At 33.1% G+C, this 17,793-nt stretch overlaps 4 protein-coding genes and 1 long non-coding RNA gene across 8 annotated transcripts; 1 reads left to right on the forward strand and 4 right to left on the reverse strand.

Annotated features, from left to right (window-relative positions):
• Positions 1-927: 927 nt before the first annotated feature.
• LOC122403029 (zinc finger protein 678-like) lies at positions 928-5,903 on the reverse strand. Its single transcript, XM_043406309.1, has 6 exons — positions 5,558-5,903; positions 4,841-5,454; positions 2,287-2,430; positions 2,072-2,221; positions 1,451-2,011; positions 928-1,369 (listed from the first exon to the last, which is right to left on the reverse strand). The coding sequence occupies exons 1-6, from the start codon at positions 5,813-5,815 to the stop codon at positions 928-930; spliced, it is 2,169 nt and encodes a 722-aa protein (XP_043262244.1). The 5' UTR covers positions 5,816-5,903.
• Positions 5,904-6,629: 726 nt separating this feature from the next.
• On the reverse strand, positions 6,630-9,166 carry LOC122403008 (spindle and kinetochore-associated protein 1-like). Its single transcript, XM_043406277.1, has 4 exons — positions 9,036-9,166; positions 8,746-8,867; positions 7,702-8,134; positions 6,630-6,792 (listed from the first exon to the last, which is right to left on the reverse strand). The coding sequence occupies exons 1-4, from the start codon at positions 9,121-9,123 to the stop codon at positions 6,635-6,637; spliced, it is 801 nt and encodes a 266-aa protein (XP_043262212.1). The 5' UTR covers positions 9,124-9,166; the 3' UTR covers positions 6,630-6,634.
• LOC122402999 (tRNA (adenine(58)-N(1))-methyltransferase non-catalytic subunit TRM6) lies at positions 9,150-12,155 on the reverse strand. 2 transcript variants are annotated; one of them, XM_043406261.1, is made up of 2 exons: positions 10,705-12,155; positions 9,150-9,324 (listed from the first exon to the last, which is right to left on the reverse strand). In XM_043406261.1, the coding sequence occupies exons 1-2, from the start codon at positions 12,059-12,061 to the stop codon at positions 9,293-9,295; spliced, it is 1,389 nt and encodes a 462-aa protein (XP_043262196.1). In that variant the 5' UTR covers positions 12,062-12,155; the 3' UTR covers positions 9,150-9,292. The 2 variants fall into 2 exon arrangements, with proteins under 2 accessions (XP_043262196.1, XP_043262195.1); XM_043406260.1 differs by lacking the exon at positions 9,150-9,324 and having other exon boundaries at positions 10,535-12,155.
• Positions 12,156-13,327: 1,172 nt separating this feature from the next.
• On the reverse strand, positions 13,328-15,321 carry LOC122403017. Of its 3 annotated transcripts, none has more exons than XR_006259569.1 (4): positions 15,000-15,158; positions 14,056-14,169; positions 13,799-13,968; positions 13,328-13,470 (listed from the first exon to the last, which is right to left on the reverse strand). It is a non-coding gene; the product is annotated as an uncharacterized LOC122403017 (long non-coding RNA). The 3 variants fall into 3 exon arrangements; XR_006259570.1 differs by lacking the exon at positions 13,328-13,470 and adding an exon at positions 15,188-15,321 and having other exon boundaries at positions 13,774-13,968; positions 15,000-15,077; XR_006259568.1 differs by lacking the exon at positions 13,328-13,470 and having other exon boundaries at positions 13,774-13,968.
• A 53-nt stretch (positions 15,322-15,374) lies between these two features.
• Positions 15,375-17,594, forward strand: LOC122403000 (translation initiation factor eIF-2B subunit gamma). The gene is made up of 5 exons (XM_043406262.1): positions 15,375-15,440; positions 15,925-16,608; positions 16,677-16,986; positions 17,042-17,268; positions 17,331-17,594. Exons 2-5 carry the CDS (start codon positions 15,938-15,940, stop codon positions 17,485-17,487), a joined length of 1,365 nt encoding a protein of 454 aa, XP_043262197.1. The 5' UTR covers positions 15,375-15,440; positions 15,925-15,937; the 3' UTR covers positions 17,488-17,594.
• The last annotated feature ends 199 nt before the right edge of the window (positions 17,595-17,793 follow it).

Genomic DNA, 17,793 nt, shown 5'->3' on the forward strand with positions numbered 1-17,793 from the left:
ATATAATAGATAGAAAAATATCTTTTTTTTAATTAATTTATTTATTAACACAGCTAAGCCTCTCTTAGGCTTATGTAAGCTTTAGGGTTATGTTCACTCAGTGAACGATACCATGGATCACATTCTGTGGTACTCCACCCCTTATGAATGAAAGGTGTAATAACATGATACGAGATCTAAAAAATCAATCACCTGTCAAACCTCCTCACTGTATTAAAACATTCTTAGAAGAACCCAACATTAAAGCACTACTTATCATTGATTCGTTGTTACTCCATTACTAACTTTCAATTTAATCTAAACATAACCACCAAAATTTAAGTAGTAATAATTTCAAAGGTATATATTAAATAGTATAAGATATATATAATTTTGTGTGCTAACCAAAAGAATATATAAGCCTAAGAGAGGCTTAGCTGTTGTTAATAAATAAATAAATAAATAAAAAAAAGATATTCTTCGATCTATTATATTTGGAGCGCCATCTAGTGTTGGAGGAAGCAAACTATTTCTCGATAAACTTTGGCGCATACTTTGAATTTAAAAAAAAATCAGCTGTGAGTAACTGTTTCCATATTATTTGTGAAATAAAATTAATAAAATATTCGAAATAATCCAACTATTCCAAATAAAATGTGTCTATGCTTAGGCTCACATTTTATTAAGCCTTTTACAACCAACGATGAACTATAATTACTTAAGTTTTATATACATAATAATCGAACAAGTTTTAAAATTCAATTACTCTATCATGTACTTATTTATAAAGTCCAATAAAATTTGTATAAGACACCAATAATTTATCCAATATAAAAAAGTATCATTAAACTATACATTCTCGTACAGTATCAAAATCGAAAGAATAATCTCCACCTTCGTTTACAAAATGAATATCAAGCAAACACACAATTTCACACAGCATTATATTTAAATCTGCTTTGCGTCTTGTTTAACAGTATGTTGTGTACGCCTATGCTTCCGCATATCCCCTTTCTGTCTGAAACACCTTCCACAAACATCGCAGGCATGTGGTTTCTCCCCAGTGTGAATCTTTATATGATTGTTTAGAGCTTCCGTTCTGGTGAACGCTTTCTCACAATAATGACACTTATATCTACGATCACCTCTGTGAATCAGTCGGTGTTGATAAAAAACAGAACCGGTCAAAAAAGCCTTGTTGCACACATCGCACTTAAATGGTCGCTCTCTGGTGTGTTTTTTCCTGGTGTGGTCTGCTAGGTCAGGTTTTATCGTGAATCTCTGGTCGCAATACTCGCATGCGTATGGTTTCACACCCATGTGGAACCTCTTGTGGGTCCACATGTGACTCGATTGTGTATAACTCTTCCCACAAATATTACAAACATACCTAAAAAGGAATACAAAAATTATAAAACTGGTTCGTTTCAATTCACAGTAATGCGGAGCTAAATTTAAATACTTTACATACGGCCTGAGTCCACTGTGCCTCCTCTTGTGTGCATTAAGAGAATTTGCAGTAGGCAATAGACTCCCACATATATCACAGGGAAACTTCGAACACCTGTACTTCCCATGTTCTTGGAAACTCTCAATATTTGGAAAGATGCTTCCACAGAGTTCGCAAATGAACTTTTCTTCACCTTCTTCCGTTTTCCTAGTCATTGGTTGATGCCTTTTCTGCTTATGCTTGTAAAGTAAGGATAATTCTTTGACATCTCTGTCGCAAACTTCGCAGAGAAATACCACAAGAACTCTGAATATCCTTGGATGCTCTTTCCAGTGAAGGACTGCCTCTGCGAACGATTTAAACGAAGAGTCACAGTGGTTGCACGAGTAAGGTTTTTCCACTACGTGCAACTGGCGATGGCTCTTGAGGTGATCCGTGTCTGCGAAGTGGCTGTCGCAGAGTTCACAATGATACAGTTTCGAAGCTTGCAACTCTTCGATCAGGCCAATCTTCTCTTCGTGCAGTTTGCAGTGCTCGTCGGCGGATTCGCTGGATCCAAAAGCTTCCCCACAGTGAACACACCTTTGCGACAAATGAAACATTCGCATTAGAAGTGAACGTTACTAAAAGGATTTGGTGTACCTCCAAATTGCTTGGCTGGATTCTAAAATTACGCTGTGGCCAGCCACGTGTTTGTTCAGCCTCGACTTCTGCGTGAAACTTTTTGAACACTCCGGACACTTGTACGGTTTCTCTGGAAGATGTGTCACCACATGGCGCTTTAATGTGTACCTGAAGTATGAATGATTTGGAAAATTGTGTTGGAGGGGGATTCTAGTTACAAGAAATGCACAAACCCATCGCAGAATCCTTTCGAGCAGACTTCGCACACATATGGCCTAGTTTTCCCATCCAGACAGATGTGTTTTTTTAGTTCATCTTGGTTTTCAAACAGTTTTCCACACTGCAGGCAAGATACTCGACCGTCTTTGCAATGGTACCTGAATTATGACAATTGAATGTTAATAATATCCAACTAATTACTACAGCAAGCAGAATTACTATATCATTCTCAGTTTCACACAATAAAGTATTTCGTGAGGATTGAAAAAGCTGGGAAAGTTTGCCTTAGCTTAACAGATAGAAAAGAAATTGCTGCATATGATACTACCGATAATTATAATATTTAACGATGTTAAAGGACGGCCAAAATTTCAAAAAGTGCTCAAGTACATACTTTCTACACAATATTGTTGCAGATTTATAAAAAATTCTTTGCTTGAAACGAAAGCTATACATAGCTTCTGATTCTGTAAACATTTCTGAAAAAGAAACTACCCAAGTGTCTCCATGCTTTAATGCAACATACAGGGTAAATCACTATTTTCAATCGAAATAGAAACTTTTACTCTTATTTCTTTCTTCCATTGATCATTTGCATTGTAAAAATACTTTTACTTGTATTGTTCTTCGCAGACAAAGATGTAGTGCAAAATGAGCTTGTTCACATGCGTGCCAAGACTTTACACATGTCCGATGGCATCAAAGCTGTAAGAAAAACACTGAACGATATGAGGGAACAAAATAATCATTGCCAAGTAAGACTTTCTCAATTCTACTTTGTTTATCCTTTAAGCATCCAACCAATGACAGTTACAGACTTACAATTCAGAAAATTCCACACGCATTCCATCGTTTAAAAATCTAGATTCATAAAAACTAACGATTGATAGTTTCTTTAAAGTCAAATCACCAAGTTTGAACATTTGATTTTAATTCAGGAAAATCACTCGAGCAAGATTTGCATGAAAATTCCCAGTAACAAATGTAATTACTTTTTTAGTCACTAGTTTTCTCATTCACTAATGTTTTCTTTAAAATTAAGGTATGTTCCATTTGTAAGCGATCCAAACCATCAATGTTCAAGTTTAATTTAGAGAATAAGAAAAACTCAAGCAAAGTCAGTATGATATTTGCAAACAATAGAGTATTTCTGTTGTGAATTGTATGCAATTAGTTACTCGTTTTACAATTTTTTATCTAGAATTATTGAAACAATTGAAGCTATTGTCAAATCATTTATCTTGGAACAATATAAACCAATTTACGAAGAACTGAAGGTAAATTTCAGTTTGCAGGATGCTTAAGGGTTTTATTTGCACCAAATTTCTTGCCACTACTTTTGTAACATGTTAATAATGTAATTTAGGAACTTCTATCACTGATAAACAACTTGCACGAGAAAAATATCCACATGGAAGAGAATGTTCCATCGACACTGATCTCTAATTACCAGATGGATTCTCTGAAACATGTTCACAAGGAAGATTTTCTGAGGGTTCCGAACAACAGAGAGCTGTTCAAGAGCCCCATAATAGACTGCAAAAAGATTCTATTCAACGAGCCTGAAGTTTACCCAATAATCCCTTTAATAACTAAAGACGAATTTGGTACGATTCCTAAGTATATCATTGGAAGACAGTCCCTGGACAGCATAAATAGCCTAATTGATGCCATAAACCAGGTATTAAAGAGGAAATATACGCTTCTGTCGCTGGGGAAAGCTAATGCCAGAAAACAAGGTGACCTGAGCCTTTATTTACATTATAAGAAACAGGAATTGGACATCTGCAGCAAGAATGGTAAAACAATTAACAGAAATCATTTGTTAATAACTTAACGATTAACTCGTAGAGTACTAATCGCGTTTAAGTTTCTTCGTACAAGATGATACGAGCACATAATTACTTGAAATGAAAATTAATTCGAGGCATAGAAAAGAAACGGATGCATAGATTTCTTTTCGATTCCGAAAGCAAATGTTTTCTTAAGTCGTAGGAATTAACATACAATTTGCATGAATGCATCATTTCAGTTTTCATTCAACAACTTGCATCGGAGTAGAATTTACTTCTTTTAAGGTTCCGTAGAAAAAAATGCCCTAAAAATTTTATTGGTAAGATTCGGAACTTCATTCTACAGAATTTGATCAAATAACAGAGTTAACGAAGACTAATATTCCACAATGCTTGAATAATAGAAGTAATGATTAAATGTAAAATGTATTGTGCTAAAAAATAATTTCGAAGTTTGTTTCAATTAGTATACAGGGTGGGGGTCACTTAACGTTTGCACCTCAAATATCTTTGGCATTGTGTGAGCCCCATTGTAGCATTCAATTTTGTCCTCAAGACATTTGACGTATCTTTAAAAACAACAAAGATATTTGAGGTGCAAATGTTAGGTGACTCACCCTGTATACGTCAATTAACAAATAAAGTGAGAATCGTGCAAATATTAATATAATGTCATAATCAGATATCATTTAGTTTAAGATTCTGGTAAAGTAAATATTGCCAAACACTCTGAACACAAAAACTACTTACTATACTAAAACCGAAAGACCAGTACCTCTTATAATGATAGAACAGTTTCAATTCCTTCCCAAAAGTGATTTTGCAAACTTCGCAATACAAAGCTTTAGCATCTGTGTGGAATCGTTGATGAAACTGCAATCGTTCCTCGAACGTAAAAGTTGCAAAGCAAACATTACATTTATATGGTTTCGATGTACATTGCAAATTAGGTTTGCACTTATGTTCATCCAGGTTCTCCTTTGTGTGGTAAAGATTCATGCAGGCTCCACATTTCAGATATTTCTGCTTTGTTCCCAAACAAAACAACGTAATAGCTTCCGTCTCGTTTTCATCAACTTTCAACACGCTTGGAATCTGTTCTTCATCGCTGCTTTCCAGAATTATGTCACTATCGTACAGTTCTGTGTCCTTTCGACTCCCCTTATGATCTTCGAAAACTCGCATTCGTCCTTCGACACACAGTGGACACGAATCAGAGCTCTCAAACTCTCCTTTGGTTTCATTTTTTGCAAAGGAATTTTTGTGCTTCAGAATTTCGAGCAGAGTTTCTTCTGCTCTGATGCATTGTGCATCAAACTCGTTGCACCAAATTATTTTTTCTACACATGGTGGACAGAGTTGTTTTGGCAGCGGGTCTGTTTTCTTCACCTGAAAGAAACCATTCGCATTTGTATTGGACACTAGAAAATTTCAATTTACAGTGCTCCTAAACGAAACAACAACAAAATTATTATCTGTAAGTCGTTGATACCTTAATACTCAGACATGTATTAATTTTGTCCAAGAGTCGTAGGGACTCTCCGAATTCTGAGTAAATATAAATTGGGTTTAGTGTCTCCCCTGCGCAAAGACGACACAGTGATTTGATCTGATTTTGCTTGTCAGGATCAGGAGCAAATTCTAGGATCTCGTTCGAGGAGAGTGGTTCATCTTGGGACCAGATGATGGATCCTTCAAAGTCATCTAGCTCACTCAAAGTGCTGATTGACTCTGCCTGCACGATATTCATTCTACGATCATTGTATTCAATCTTAAACTCTACGTCATAAAGCTTCGATTTAATCTCTATGTGACGAAACTTTTATTTAATCTCAGTGTCAACAACAAAGCTTCTTCTTCAATGCGATGAGCTGAAAATAATCAAATCAATCATGCGTCAAAAACAATCAAATTTAATTATATTTTGTGTGAACGTAATGAAATTGGTAATTTTTATTCAAGTTGTTTCATTTAATTCAAAAATATTTGAAGTATTGTACATTAATCATTGATTTGCTCGTTTGCAATCTCACTTGTTGTTTATATACTATTTAAGAGCTATTTTTATTGGTGAACTATCCTGTGTATATTCGATAATGATACAGATTTTATTTATTGGTTCGTTAGTATACAATCTCTACCTTTTATAGATTTTGTAAAACTTATTCAACATTCCATTCCGAACGAAAGTATTTTGGAGCAGATTACCTCGTTCCTTGGAAATTATAGGACTCTTTCATGGCAAACTAAACTTCTTCTTATTTTGGAAGCTTTTGCTCTTTTTTACGCAAATTTTCGATAAACACGCTGCCTTGACGACGAAAACAAAAACGAATCTCGACCAAGAATATTTTATAGCATTAACGAAGTTCCAATACAAAGTAGCAAATGTACAATGTATTTATGCAACAGTATATAAATTACAGAAACTCATGGAACATCATAGAAATTGTTATTAATTTATTAACGTTTCAAATAATTACATTTTGTACAATTATTTTATTAGTATATAAAGATAAAAAAATATACGAAACAAACTATCGTATTAAAAATTACGCTTCGTAATGGCCTACTTCGGTAATACAACGTATCGTAGATCATTCTTTATCCTATGTTCCCGCAATCGTTTACAATGTCTCAAAACCGTCAGCAAATTCAGCTTGATTTTGTTCAGTTTGCATTTCGTCTGCTCCTCGTAATCCTCTTTGGTGAAAAAATACACGTACTCTAAAACACAATATGAACATTGCACAAGAAGACTAAAAGATTACAAATTTCGGTTAAAAAAACATGGACTGGAATAACAAACATAATATTTAGTATTCTACAGGACAAACGAGAGAATTTTTCTATGAGAAAGCATAATATACTAATTGAAACAAACTTCGAAATTATTTCTGAGTACAATATCAGAGTGTTTGGCAATATTTACTTTACTAGAATCTTAAACTAAATGATATCTGATTATGACATTATATTAATATTTGCACGATTCTCACTTTATTTGTTAATTGACGTATACAGGGTGAGTCACCTAACATTTGCACCTCAAATATCTTTGTTGTTTTTAAAGATACGTCAAATGTCTTGAGGACAAAATTGAATGCTACAATGGGGCTCACACAATGCCAAAGATATTTGAGGTGCAAACGTTAAGTGACCCCCACCCTGTATACTAATTGAAACAAACTTCGAAATTATTTTTTAGCACAATACATTTTACATTTAATCATTACTTCTATTATTCAAGCATTGTGGAATATTAGTCTTCGTTAACTCTGTTATTTGATCAAATTCTGTAGAATGAAGTTCCGAATCTTACCAATAAAATTTTTAGGGCATTTTTTTCTACGGAACCTTAAAAGAAGTAAATTCTACTCCGATGCAAGTTGTTGAATGAAAACTGAAATGATGCATTCATGCAAATTGTATGTTAATTCCTACGACTTAAGAAAACATTTGCTTTCGGAATCGAAAAGAAATCTATGCATCCGTTTCTTTTCTATGCCTCGAATTAATTTTCATTTCAAGTAATTATGTGCTCGTATCATCTTGTACGAAGAAACTTAAACGCGATTAGTACTCTACGAGTTAATCGTTAAGTTATTAACAAATGATTTCTGTTAATTGTTTTACCATTCTTGCTGCAGATGTCCAATTCCTGTTTCTTATAATGTAAATAAAGGCTCAGGTCACCTTGTTTTCTGGCATTAGCTTTCCCCAGCGACAGAAGCGTATATTTCCTCTTTAATACCTGGTTTATGGCATCAATTAGGCTATTTATGCTGTCCAGGGACTGTCTTCCAATGATATACTTAGGAATCGTACCAAATTCGTCTTTAGTTATTAAAGGGATTATTGGGTAAACTTCAGGCTCGTTGAATAGAATCTTTTTGCAGTCTATTATGGGACTCTTGAACAGCTCTCTGTTGTTCGGAACCCTCAGAAAATCTTCCTTGTGAACATGTTTCAGAGAATCCATCTGGTAATTAGAGATCAGTGTCGATGGAACATTCTCTTCCATGTGGATATTTTTCTCGTGCAAGTTGTTTATCAGTGATAGAAGTTCCTAAATTACATTATTAACATGTTACAAAAGTAGTGGCAAGAAATTTGGTGCAAATAAAACCCTTAAGCATCCTGCAAACTGAAATTTACCTTCTGTTCTTCGTAAATTGGTTTATATTGTTCCAAGATAAATGATTTGACAATAGCTTTAATTGTTTCAATAATTCTAGATAAAAAATTCTAAAACGAGTAACTAATTGCATACAATTCACAACAGAAATACTCTATTGTTTGCAAATATCATACTGACTTTGCTTGAGTTTTTCTTATTCTCTAAATTAAACTTGAACATTGATGGCTTGGATCGCTTACAAACGGAACATACCTTAATTCTAAAGAAAACATTAGTGAATGAGAAAACTAGTGACTAAAAAAGTAATTATATTTGTTACAGGGAATTTTCATGCAAATCTTGCTCGAGTGATTTTCCTGAATTAAAATCAAATGTTCAAACTTGGTGATTTGACTTTAAAGAAACTATCAATCGTTAGTTTTTATGAATCTAGATTTTTAAACGATGGAATGCGTGTGGAATTTTCTGAATTGTAAGTCTGTAACAGTCATTGGTTGGATGCTTAAGGGATAAACAAAGTAAAATTGAGAAAGTCTTACTTGGCAATGATTATTTTGTTCCCTCATATCGTTCAGTGTTTTTCTTACAGCTTTAATGCCATCGGACATGTGTAAAATCTTTGCACGCATGTGAACAAGCTCATTTTTCACTACATCTTTGTCTGCGAAGAACAATACAAGTAAAAGTATTTTTACAAAGTAAATAATCAATGGAAGAAAGAAATAAGAGTAAAAGTTTCTATTTCGAATGAAAATAGTGAAAAATAATATGATTACGTTTTGAAACAGATTGAATTGTATTGTAAAAAATAATTAAAATTTTGTATTACTTTTAATTAATATTGTTGCAGTTTGAAGATCTCGTAACTTGTCGCATTGTCGTTCCAAGATTACTTCGAAAGATTGAAAAGTTGCCATTTTGAGTTCGTTAACTATTTATTTGAAAGACTGGTTTGTTTTCAAAATGAAAATACGTTTGGATATTATGTATTTTGCAAAAAAACGAGAATGACGGTTTGGCAAATTTTAAATTAATTTTGGCGTTACTCGTAGAAGGCTTTGACTCGTTTCCGGTATTTTCTATAATTCACACTATAATCCATTCTGCAGACGAAAACGCTATAAAAATAAGAATTGGAACAAATTTTATCGAAAATTTAAGATTCTTTTGTAAGTTACAATTTCATTAACGAATATGCGAAAAATTTCAACTCGTTAGACTTTGATGGAAACGAAACATAACCAAAATTTCATTGGTTGCTGTATCGCCGCCATTACAATAATTAGAGTAGCCAAATGATACAAATTTAAATTCTAATTATTACATTTTTTTAGTTTTAGCATCTGTTTCTATGATTATCTTTTTATTTTAATGTAGATAAAACTAAAATAATATTTGAATGTAAATAACGAATTGTCAAATATAAAATATCGATTTTAAATTTTGATTATCTGGAAATAACTTTAAACTAACAGCGGGAAATTCAAAGCTTCGAAACTGTAATAAATTTTTAATTTAAAAATTGCAGTTTTAATGAAAAAATTTCTGAAAGAAACAATTCCATTCCAGTTTCTGACTAATAACATTGAAACAAAGAACTTTATCAACATATTATAAGTAAAAATCACACATTCAGTTTCTTTATTCTTTCAAACGATTTTGAAATTCATTTCAAGTATAAAAACTTTAATAATAATTCGTTAGAATTTAATGGAAACGAAACATAATCAAAATTTCATTGGTTGCTGTATCGACACCATTGCAATAATTAGAGTAACCAAATGTTGCAAATTTTAGTTCTAATTATTAAATTATTTTACTTTTAGCATCTGTTTCTATGATTATCTTTTTATTTTAATGTAGATAAAACTAAAATAATATTCGAATGCAAATAAAGAAGTATCAAATGTAATCAATCGATTTTAAATTTAGATTATCTCGATCTAAAAACAGAACAATTTTATATTTTTGTAGTGTCACTCTTGTTGCTATCACGTGGGTTTATTTATCTAATTTCTATCTTTTTTCGACATATATTTTATTTTCATGCAGTCAAAAGAAAATATACAATTATATATCTTTCTCAGAAAAACATAAAATAATATTTGAATCCAAATAACGAATTGTCAAATATAAAATATCGATTTTAAATTTTGATTATTTGGAAATAACTTTGAAATAATAGCGGGAAATTCAAAGCTTCGAAACTGTAATAAATTTTTAATTTTAAGAATTTTCAACGAAGTACTTTAACAACATATTATGAGTAAAAATCACACACTCAATTTCTTTATTCTTGTAAACGATTTTGTAATTCATTTCAAGTATAAAAACTCTGTTGCCAATTTACTCTTATTTCACTGAACATTGTTCGACCATTGGACCATAAATGATGGTCGTAATCTACAAGAAAGTTCCAATAGAATTTGATTATCAAATTTGTAGAGTCTTCAATAATAATAATTATTCAACTAAGTATCCTGTTAATAAATAACCACCTGTATCACTGGTTAAAATGTCAGGGTGTGTCCTGTCTGGCAACACTTGATAGGAACGCAAGAAATTGGAGAACAGTCTTAAATTAATAACATTCTGTCTTTGTTTTAACACCATATATGTCTCTTGGAGAGGTTCTCGATAAACATGATAAATCACAAACGGCCTGGATGCTCCTAAAAAGGGCAAAAGAGCCATTACAATATTCAATGGATGTTCCTTGGCCACGATAGCCAATCCACGAGCCTTTGAATTCCGCACAAGATCTACAGCGTGTTGCGTTTCCAACAACCACTTAGGTCTTTTTGAAGGCACAACTTCTGCAGAACTGAATTCGTCTAACTTTCGTTTTATCGTACTCTGTTCCTCAGAAATCTCATTTGTATCGCTAACAATTTTTAAATATTCTTTATTCTCTGTTTCCTTGTTTCCTAAGATTTGACCATCTATACAACTGTTTTCTATGGTTCCATCGACATTTTCTTTAATTTTATCTGTCCAATTATCACGAATCTTCTTCAATGCTAAAATATTATTCAAAACAGCGCTTTCCCCTTGATAATACAATCTTAAAAAGCTATAAATATTGACATTGACCAGTCTCTCCGACTGTTCTTTAGGGAAGTTCATGGCATGGACAATTGTGGTTTGGGGCACATTTCCAGGATGCAAATTAATCAGATATCCCTCCGTGTCTGCTCCGATTCTATTTAACATTGCAGCTGTCGGCAAACCTTGCGATCCACTACTGTACAATATATACAATCCATTCGACTGAACGTCACTGTATGACAACAATTGTGCCAACGCATCCATACGCAAATTTCCAATTTTATTATGATCCAGCTTAAAGTAAACAGCATGCAGAGAACTTATACTCGGTTTACAAACTGTCAAATGCCTAAGATATTTCTGTTCCTTCTTTTTCAGATATTTTTCTTGCGAGTATTCAGTTCTATCCAAGAAAGACTTATTGTTCTCAATCAAGCTGCCCACAATCTCTTTCCCACTCTTCCCAGATTCCTGCAATTGAACAATTTCTTCTTTCGAGAGCTTCTGTGAGTTACCATCATCGACGATGGATCGATTGTCGTTTCCTTTCGACAAAGTGCTCAGCAAATCGTTCCATGACTCGGTTTCCGTTGCCTCTTTCAAAAAAAACGACCGTTTTCCATTTTTGGACGGTATCATCTCGAAACTGGTCCAAAATCGTTTCCCGATTATTTCACCCATATCCACCAGGTCCTTTCCTAGAGTCAAACTACCATTTGCGGTAACCTTGTAAATTTTCTTGTAATTCAATTTCTTCACTATCACGTATTTTCCTATCGTGATTACGTCTGTCTCGGAATCACACATGTTTCGTTCTCTAATAGAATCCTATGCCGTTTTTGTAGGTTAAGTGTTGCATGTTGGTTTTAGGTTAAGGTTGCTACCACGCAGTGTGGTCAAAATTGGCATTGTGAGTCACAATTTGTGACGTCCGCGTGGCGTACGTCTCCCCACTCTGGCCCCTCGTCCCTATATTATGTATAGTTAGTTACCAGATAACAAGTAACTAGATTACGGAAACCGTCTTACAACATCACAAAGCATTATAACTATTATGTTCATTCACCAGTAATTATTATATTCAATCGCTAGGTGTGATATTTAATCTTATTCGTCGTTATGGTTACCTATTGTCGATTATTATATTCATTTAGGTCTTGTAAAATCTATACAAGTTAATTAATTAATGTAATATTTCAGAGGGCGATCCACGATGACAGCGCTACGTGGAAATCCACTAGCAGATTGCAGCGCCACCTCTGGAAGAAAATGTAACCAAGTAAGTCTAGGGAAATCCTTTTCACGTTTTCATGTATCTTTAGCGCAAAAAGAGGTGCATGTTGGAAATTCCCAAAATTGAACTTTCTACTTCAAATGCTCGCCAATCACACAAAAATTAACTTATCGAAGATCACCTATGTATTTCTCTAGCCATACTCATGTAGATTAAGAGGAAATTTTTCGTTTTTGTCTCCTTCCCTGTAACTTCCTTAAATTTTGTTCTTTACTGGGATCCAACGGTACCCTAAATTCTAGTTAAGTGTATACGGCAGTGATCATGAGCTCCAGTGCGCATGACCAAAATTCCCACGAATGTCCATCACTGGTTTCGTGTTGAGGAATGCAGTGTCGCCACCTATGAGACCGATTCGTATATGGGACTCTCCTGTGCGACGACTAGAACGTTCGCTGTACTCGATGATTTTCATTTTCTAAAAGTTACACTAGATAGTCTTACTATGTAGTCTATGTAGTCTTGGCCACACTGCTACCACGTGATTACATACACTACCACAGCCGACTCTAGTACTTACTAGCCGTGCTGTAATAAAATAGCAACACCGCGGGAGTCCGGCTTCGATATACCTAGCCCAACCTACCGTAACAGCCTCCCAGCCTCCCACTACCCACCGGCCTCTGGGCTACATAGGCTCCATCTACCGGCCTTCCGGTCTCCCGCCTATCTTTCAAATGTTTCAAATATTAATGTACCGAAGCCCATTAAATGTGAGCAACGGAGCAATAATCCAGGTGTTTCATTTATTTATATTAACTCTACAGATCTTGATTTTGGTGTGTAGCACACTTATTTAATATAATCTATAGCATTTTTGGACATTTTGTTTTATATACACTTTTTTTATAAATTTCACATATTCATTAATAATGCCACGGCGTTGCTGTGTTCCCAATTGCAAGGGAAATTATGATAGTACCTTAAAAGATAATAATTACAATTCTATATTTTTATTCCCCAAAGATGAGGAATTGCGGGAGAAATGGAGGGTTGCTATTCCTCGTAAGAATTGGACACCATCAAAATATTCTGCCGTCTGTAGTTTGCATTTTGCAGAAACTGATATTGAAAGGTACCACGGTATTCTATCGCCCAATGGTGTACTGGAGAATGTTTTGTTGAGATGTCCAAGGCTTATAAGGAATGTAGTACCCTCCATTTTACAACCGAAAAATTAGAAAAACGATTTGGAAATTATAGACTTTTATTTAGATATTTACAAAATCGGCAAATTCGTTTTCTCTTACTGAAATCAAAAATAAATTTCGAATTTGTGATGACAATAATAACGATCTTCATGATCTTCCCACTGATGTGACTTGTTTCTCAGGAATCTTCGATACCGAATACTTGTCCGATTGTGTTGTAGATGATTCCATTAAAATTTATATTTCTGGTTATGGGTCCCATTCTGTTGCTAAAAAATTAAATTGCAATATATGTCGTTTATTAGTTGTGGAGGATAAAGGTAAAACTGTAGGCGATGTATATTTTGATCACTTACAAAGAGGGGGCCTTTCTGTCCCCACTGAAGAAGCGATAGCCTCATTTATTCATATGTATGCAATAATGGAAGCCATAATAAACGATGGCAATTTAGAATCTCAATTTTTGCAATCTGGAAATCATAAACATATTTTATGTAAATTAACATATATTAGCATTCAATCAGACATACATTATTTAGCATTTTCAGATACATGCGTTTGTGGTCGAGCTTACCAAAGTATTTGGTTTAAATTATTATCAATTTTTTCAAATATTTTATTAAACGATTATGTGAAAACTGTAAATAATAGTCAGTTGGAAACACATACAGACATCACTTCTAAAAATCGTAAATTAAAAACTTTTAATAGGAACTAGATGTTCAATGATTTTTTTTAATTTTATCTTTCTTAAAACATTAATTTTTATATATATTTAACTTATTCCTTTCAATATGTTTTAATACATTAACAGAGTTTTATTTACTTGCTTAGTATATTTTTATTATGAATACTATTTCACAAGATTCAAAGTTTTATTAGTTGTATTTCAAGAGAATTTCAAAGTATGTTTTGATATGTTTTGTTATTAATATTATTCAAAATTATTTATTATTATTTCAAAATGTAATACTTTATTTCTTTAAGAATACAAAAGTTATGTTTTTGTTATGTTCTATTTAAAAATATTAATTTATTTTAGAAAATGGGATGATATGGCTATTGGCGAACCACCCATTATAATAAAAAAAAAAGGTAACGCGCCATGGTAAATACCCCTAGGGTGGTGAGGAAATTTTTTACAATTATCATACTGTCCTCTAACACGATTTTATAATTAACTCCATAATTGTTCCTTTCAATAGCTAATTATGCTAACCTCTTTTCCACGGGCACTTAACCTGTTTGGCTTCGTACCAATAATTTTGCCTATTTCAGGTCTCTATTACCTTATACATACCTTTATCAATTTTTAAATCCTTCAGTTTGGTTCAAAGATGGTTTTAACTTGTTTCACACTTCTATTTTCTTGAAATCTCTGTAAATATTTCAAATATAATGCATCACAACACCAAACTATTCCGACAGTCCACAAAATATATACCACATTTATAAATATTAATATACTTCTGTATTACTTCTACTTACTATAGTTATGATATTCATATATTCCTTATACATAATTAATAAAAAATACTGTATATTAGTATAATTTTATATCGCAAAATAACGTTAATTATAATCCTGAACACAAAACTCCACTATTGAAAATAGGACTCCCGATCCGCACATGAGCGGTGTTGCCACGTTTCATAGCACGGCTAGTACTAGAGTCGGCTGTGACACTACATACATCAAAATCAACATTCATTTCAAATTACATTTATATTGGAAATTAAAAGTTGAGAATTTGAAATGAATATTGATATTGATATATATTGGAAATTAAAAATTTGACAAAATATATATATCAATATCAACATTCAAATTATATATATTAATTATAAATTTGAAATGAATGTTGATATTATACGATACATGCGTACAATATTATTTCGACAAAAATTTTTGTGCCAAAAAGACTCGGCTATAGCCATACTCAACTTATGGCAGGCAAACCTAACCTGAAAATTTTAAACAACACTCCGCTAAAAGATCAATAACACTTGTCACAAAACATTGTCGAAGTATTGTTTATAAAAAATAATCATCATTTAACATAAAAAATTGGTTCCATTGAATATTTTGTTTCTCCTATTATCATTGCATCGTTTTTCAAATTTCCATATTGTTATTTAAATATTATCTTCAAAAATATTTGAAGATCTCTGTTTGTTTGTTACTCAAAGTGGATTTATCACAATTTTTTGAAACCTTCACTGCAGCATACGCAAAAAAATGTACAAAGAATTCCAAGCAATTGTGCTTGCCGGTGGAGGAGGATCTCGTATGACGGAATTGACACAAGGACAACATAAATGTTTGCTTCCAATCGGAAATATACCTATGATTTGGTACCCCCTTCGCCTCTTGGAGCGTGCCGGTTTTAAAGAGGCTATTGTTGTCGTCTCTGAAAATACAGAGCATGACGTATCGTCATCGTTAAATAAATTAAACCTTAAAATTAAAACGGACATTGTCGCTGTAGAGGACGCAGAAGATCTTGGAACCGCAGATTCCATCAGACTGATACACGAGAAAATTATCACTGATTTCTTAGTGATCTCGTGCGATTTAATCACCAACATTGACATACGCGAAATTTTGGATCTATACAGGAAATACAATGCAAGCATTACAGCGTTAATGTTGCCCACACCTAAACTGCCAGAGGATTTCACAACACCAGGCCCCAAAAACAAACAGAAACCAGAGACTGATTTAATTGGCATCGACAATGAAACAGGACGTCTAATTTTTTTGGCCTCAGCCTCTGATTTCAAGAAAACTATTAATATTTCACAGACGCTCCTTAAAAAACACACAAATTTCACTATTCATTCGAAATTGATGGATGCTCATTTATACGTTATTAACAAATGGGTTTTGGATTTCTTGGTGCACAATAAGTAAGTAATATTTTTTAACCGAAGCTCTGAAAGTTCTGGACAAATTATTCTTATTCTTTTATTTGTAGAAATTTTAGTACACTGAAAGGAGAGCTTCTTCCACATATTGTTAGCAAACAATTGTCCAAACCAAAACAATGTAAGGATGACAAAAATACTTCGATAATAAAAGTGGATTTGAAAGAAGATATCTTCCGCTTTGCTGTGGAAAAACCATTAGACGATTTAATTAGGAAAATGTCAGCATATAATGATCACAGTACAGATTTAGAGGATGCATATCATGGTGACATAATTAGGTGTTATGCACACATTGTGGATGGAAAATTTGGGTTAAGAGCAAACACTATACAAATGTATCACTTTGCTAACGCCAAGGTAAACAAAATGTTTCTAGACTAATAATTCAGAATTAATAGAAGAAGTATTTTAGATATCAGATTGGTGGACTAATGACAATGACAAAGATTATGTACCGAGTATTTCAAACACGGCAACGATACATAGTACGCAAATACAAGATTGTCATGTAAACGACAATGCTATTATTAATGAGAAAACATCCCTTAAACAAAGTCACATTGGATCGAATGCAATCATTGAATCGAAAATTAGAATTTCACATAGCATTGTTATGGAAAATGTGACAATCAAGCAAAGGTAATTTAATTAATAATTAATCTTTGCACTTAAATATTCTAAATATTCTACATTGTTTGCAGCTGCGTAATAAATAATTGCATATTGTGTAATGGTTGCATCATCGAAGAAGGTTCAGAATTAAAGGACTGTGTGGTGGGTCCACAACATGTTGTGACCTCTGGAAGTCAACATGCTCGTGAAGTTCTTACAGATCCTGACAAACTCATAGAAATTTAATTATTCGCAATTACATTGGCTGCTTGGATAATGAAAAACAATTCTTTAGAATTAATTTTAATTCGAATTTCTTAAAATTCAACTTTGTATTACGAAGTAAAATTTTTGTATCATACAATCTTTTTATGTTTTTTTCAAATTGAGAACCATTATCATAATCTAGGTTTGGACAAGGAACGTACGAATTTGGAATGCAATTCATGGACTATATCGGTTATATTGGCTGCTCGAATGATAAAAAAAAATTTCTGGAAAAATAATAGACTTTTGGTCTTCAAAACCAAAATGTATGTAGTATCTGGCCAA

Source organism: Colletes gigas, unplaced genomic scaffold (assembly GCF_013123115.1).
Source record: "Colletes gigas isolate AHSC1104 unplaced genomic scaffold, ASM1312311v1 Colletes_gigas_Sc00043, whole genome shotgun sequence".
Lineage (NCBI taxonomy): Eukaryota > Metazoa > Arthropoda > Insecta > Hymenoptera > Colletidae > Colletes > Colletes gigas.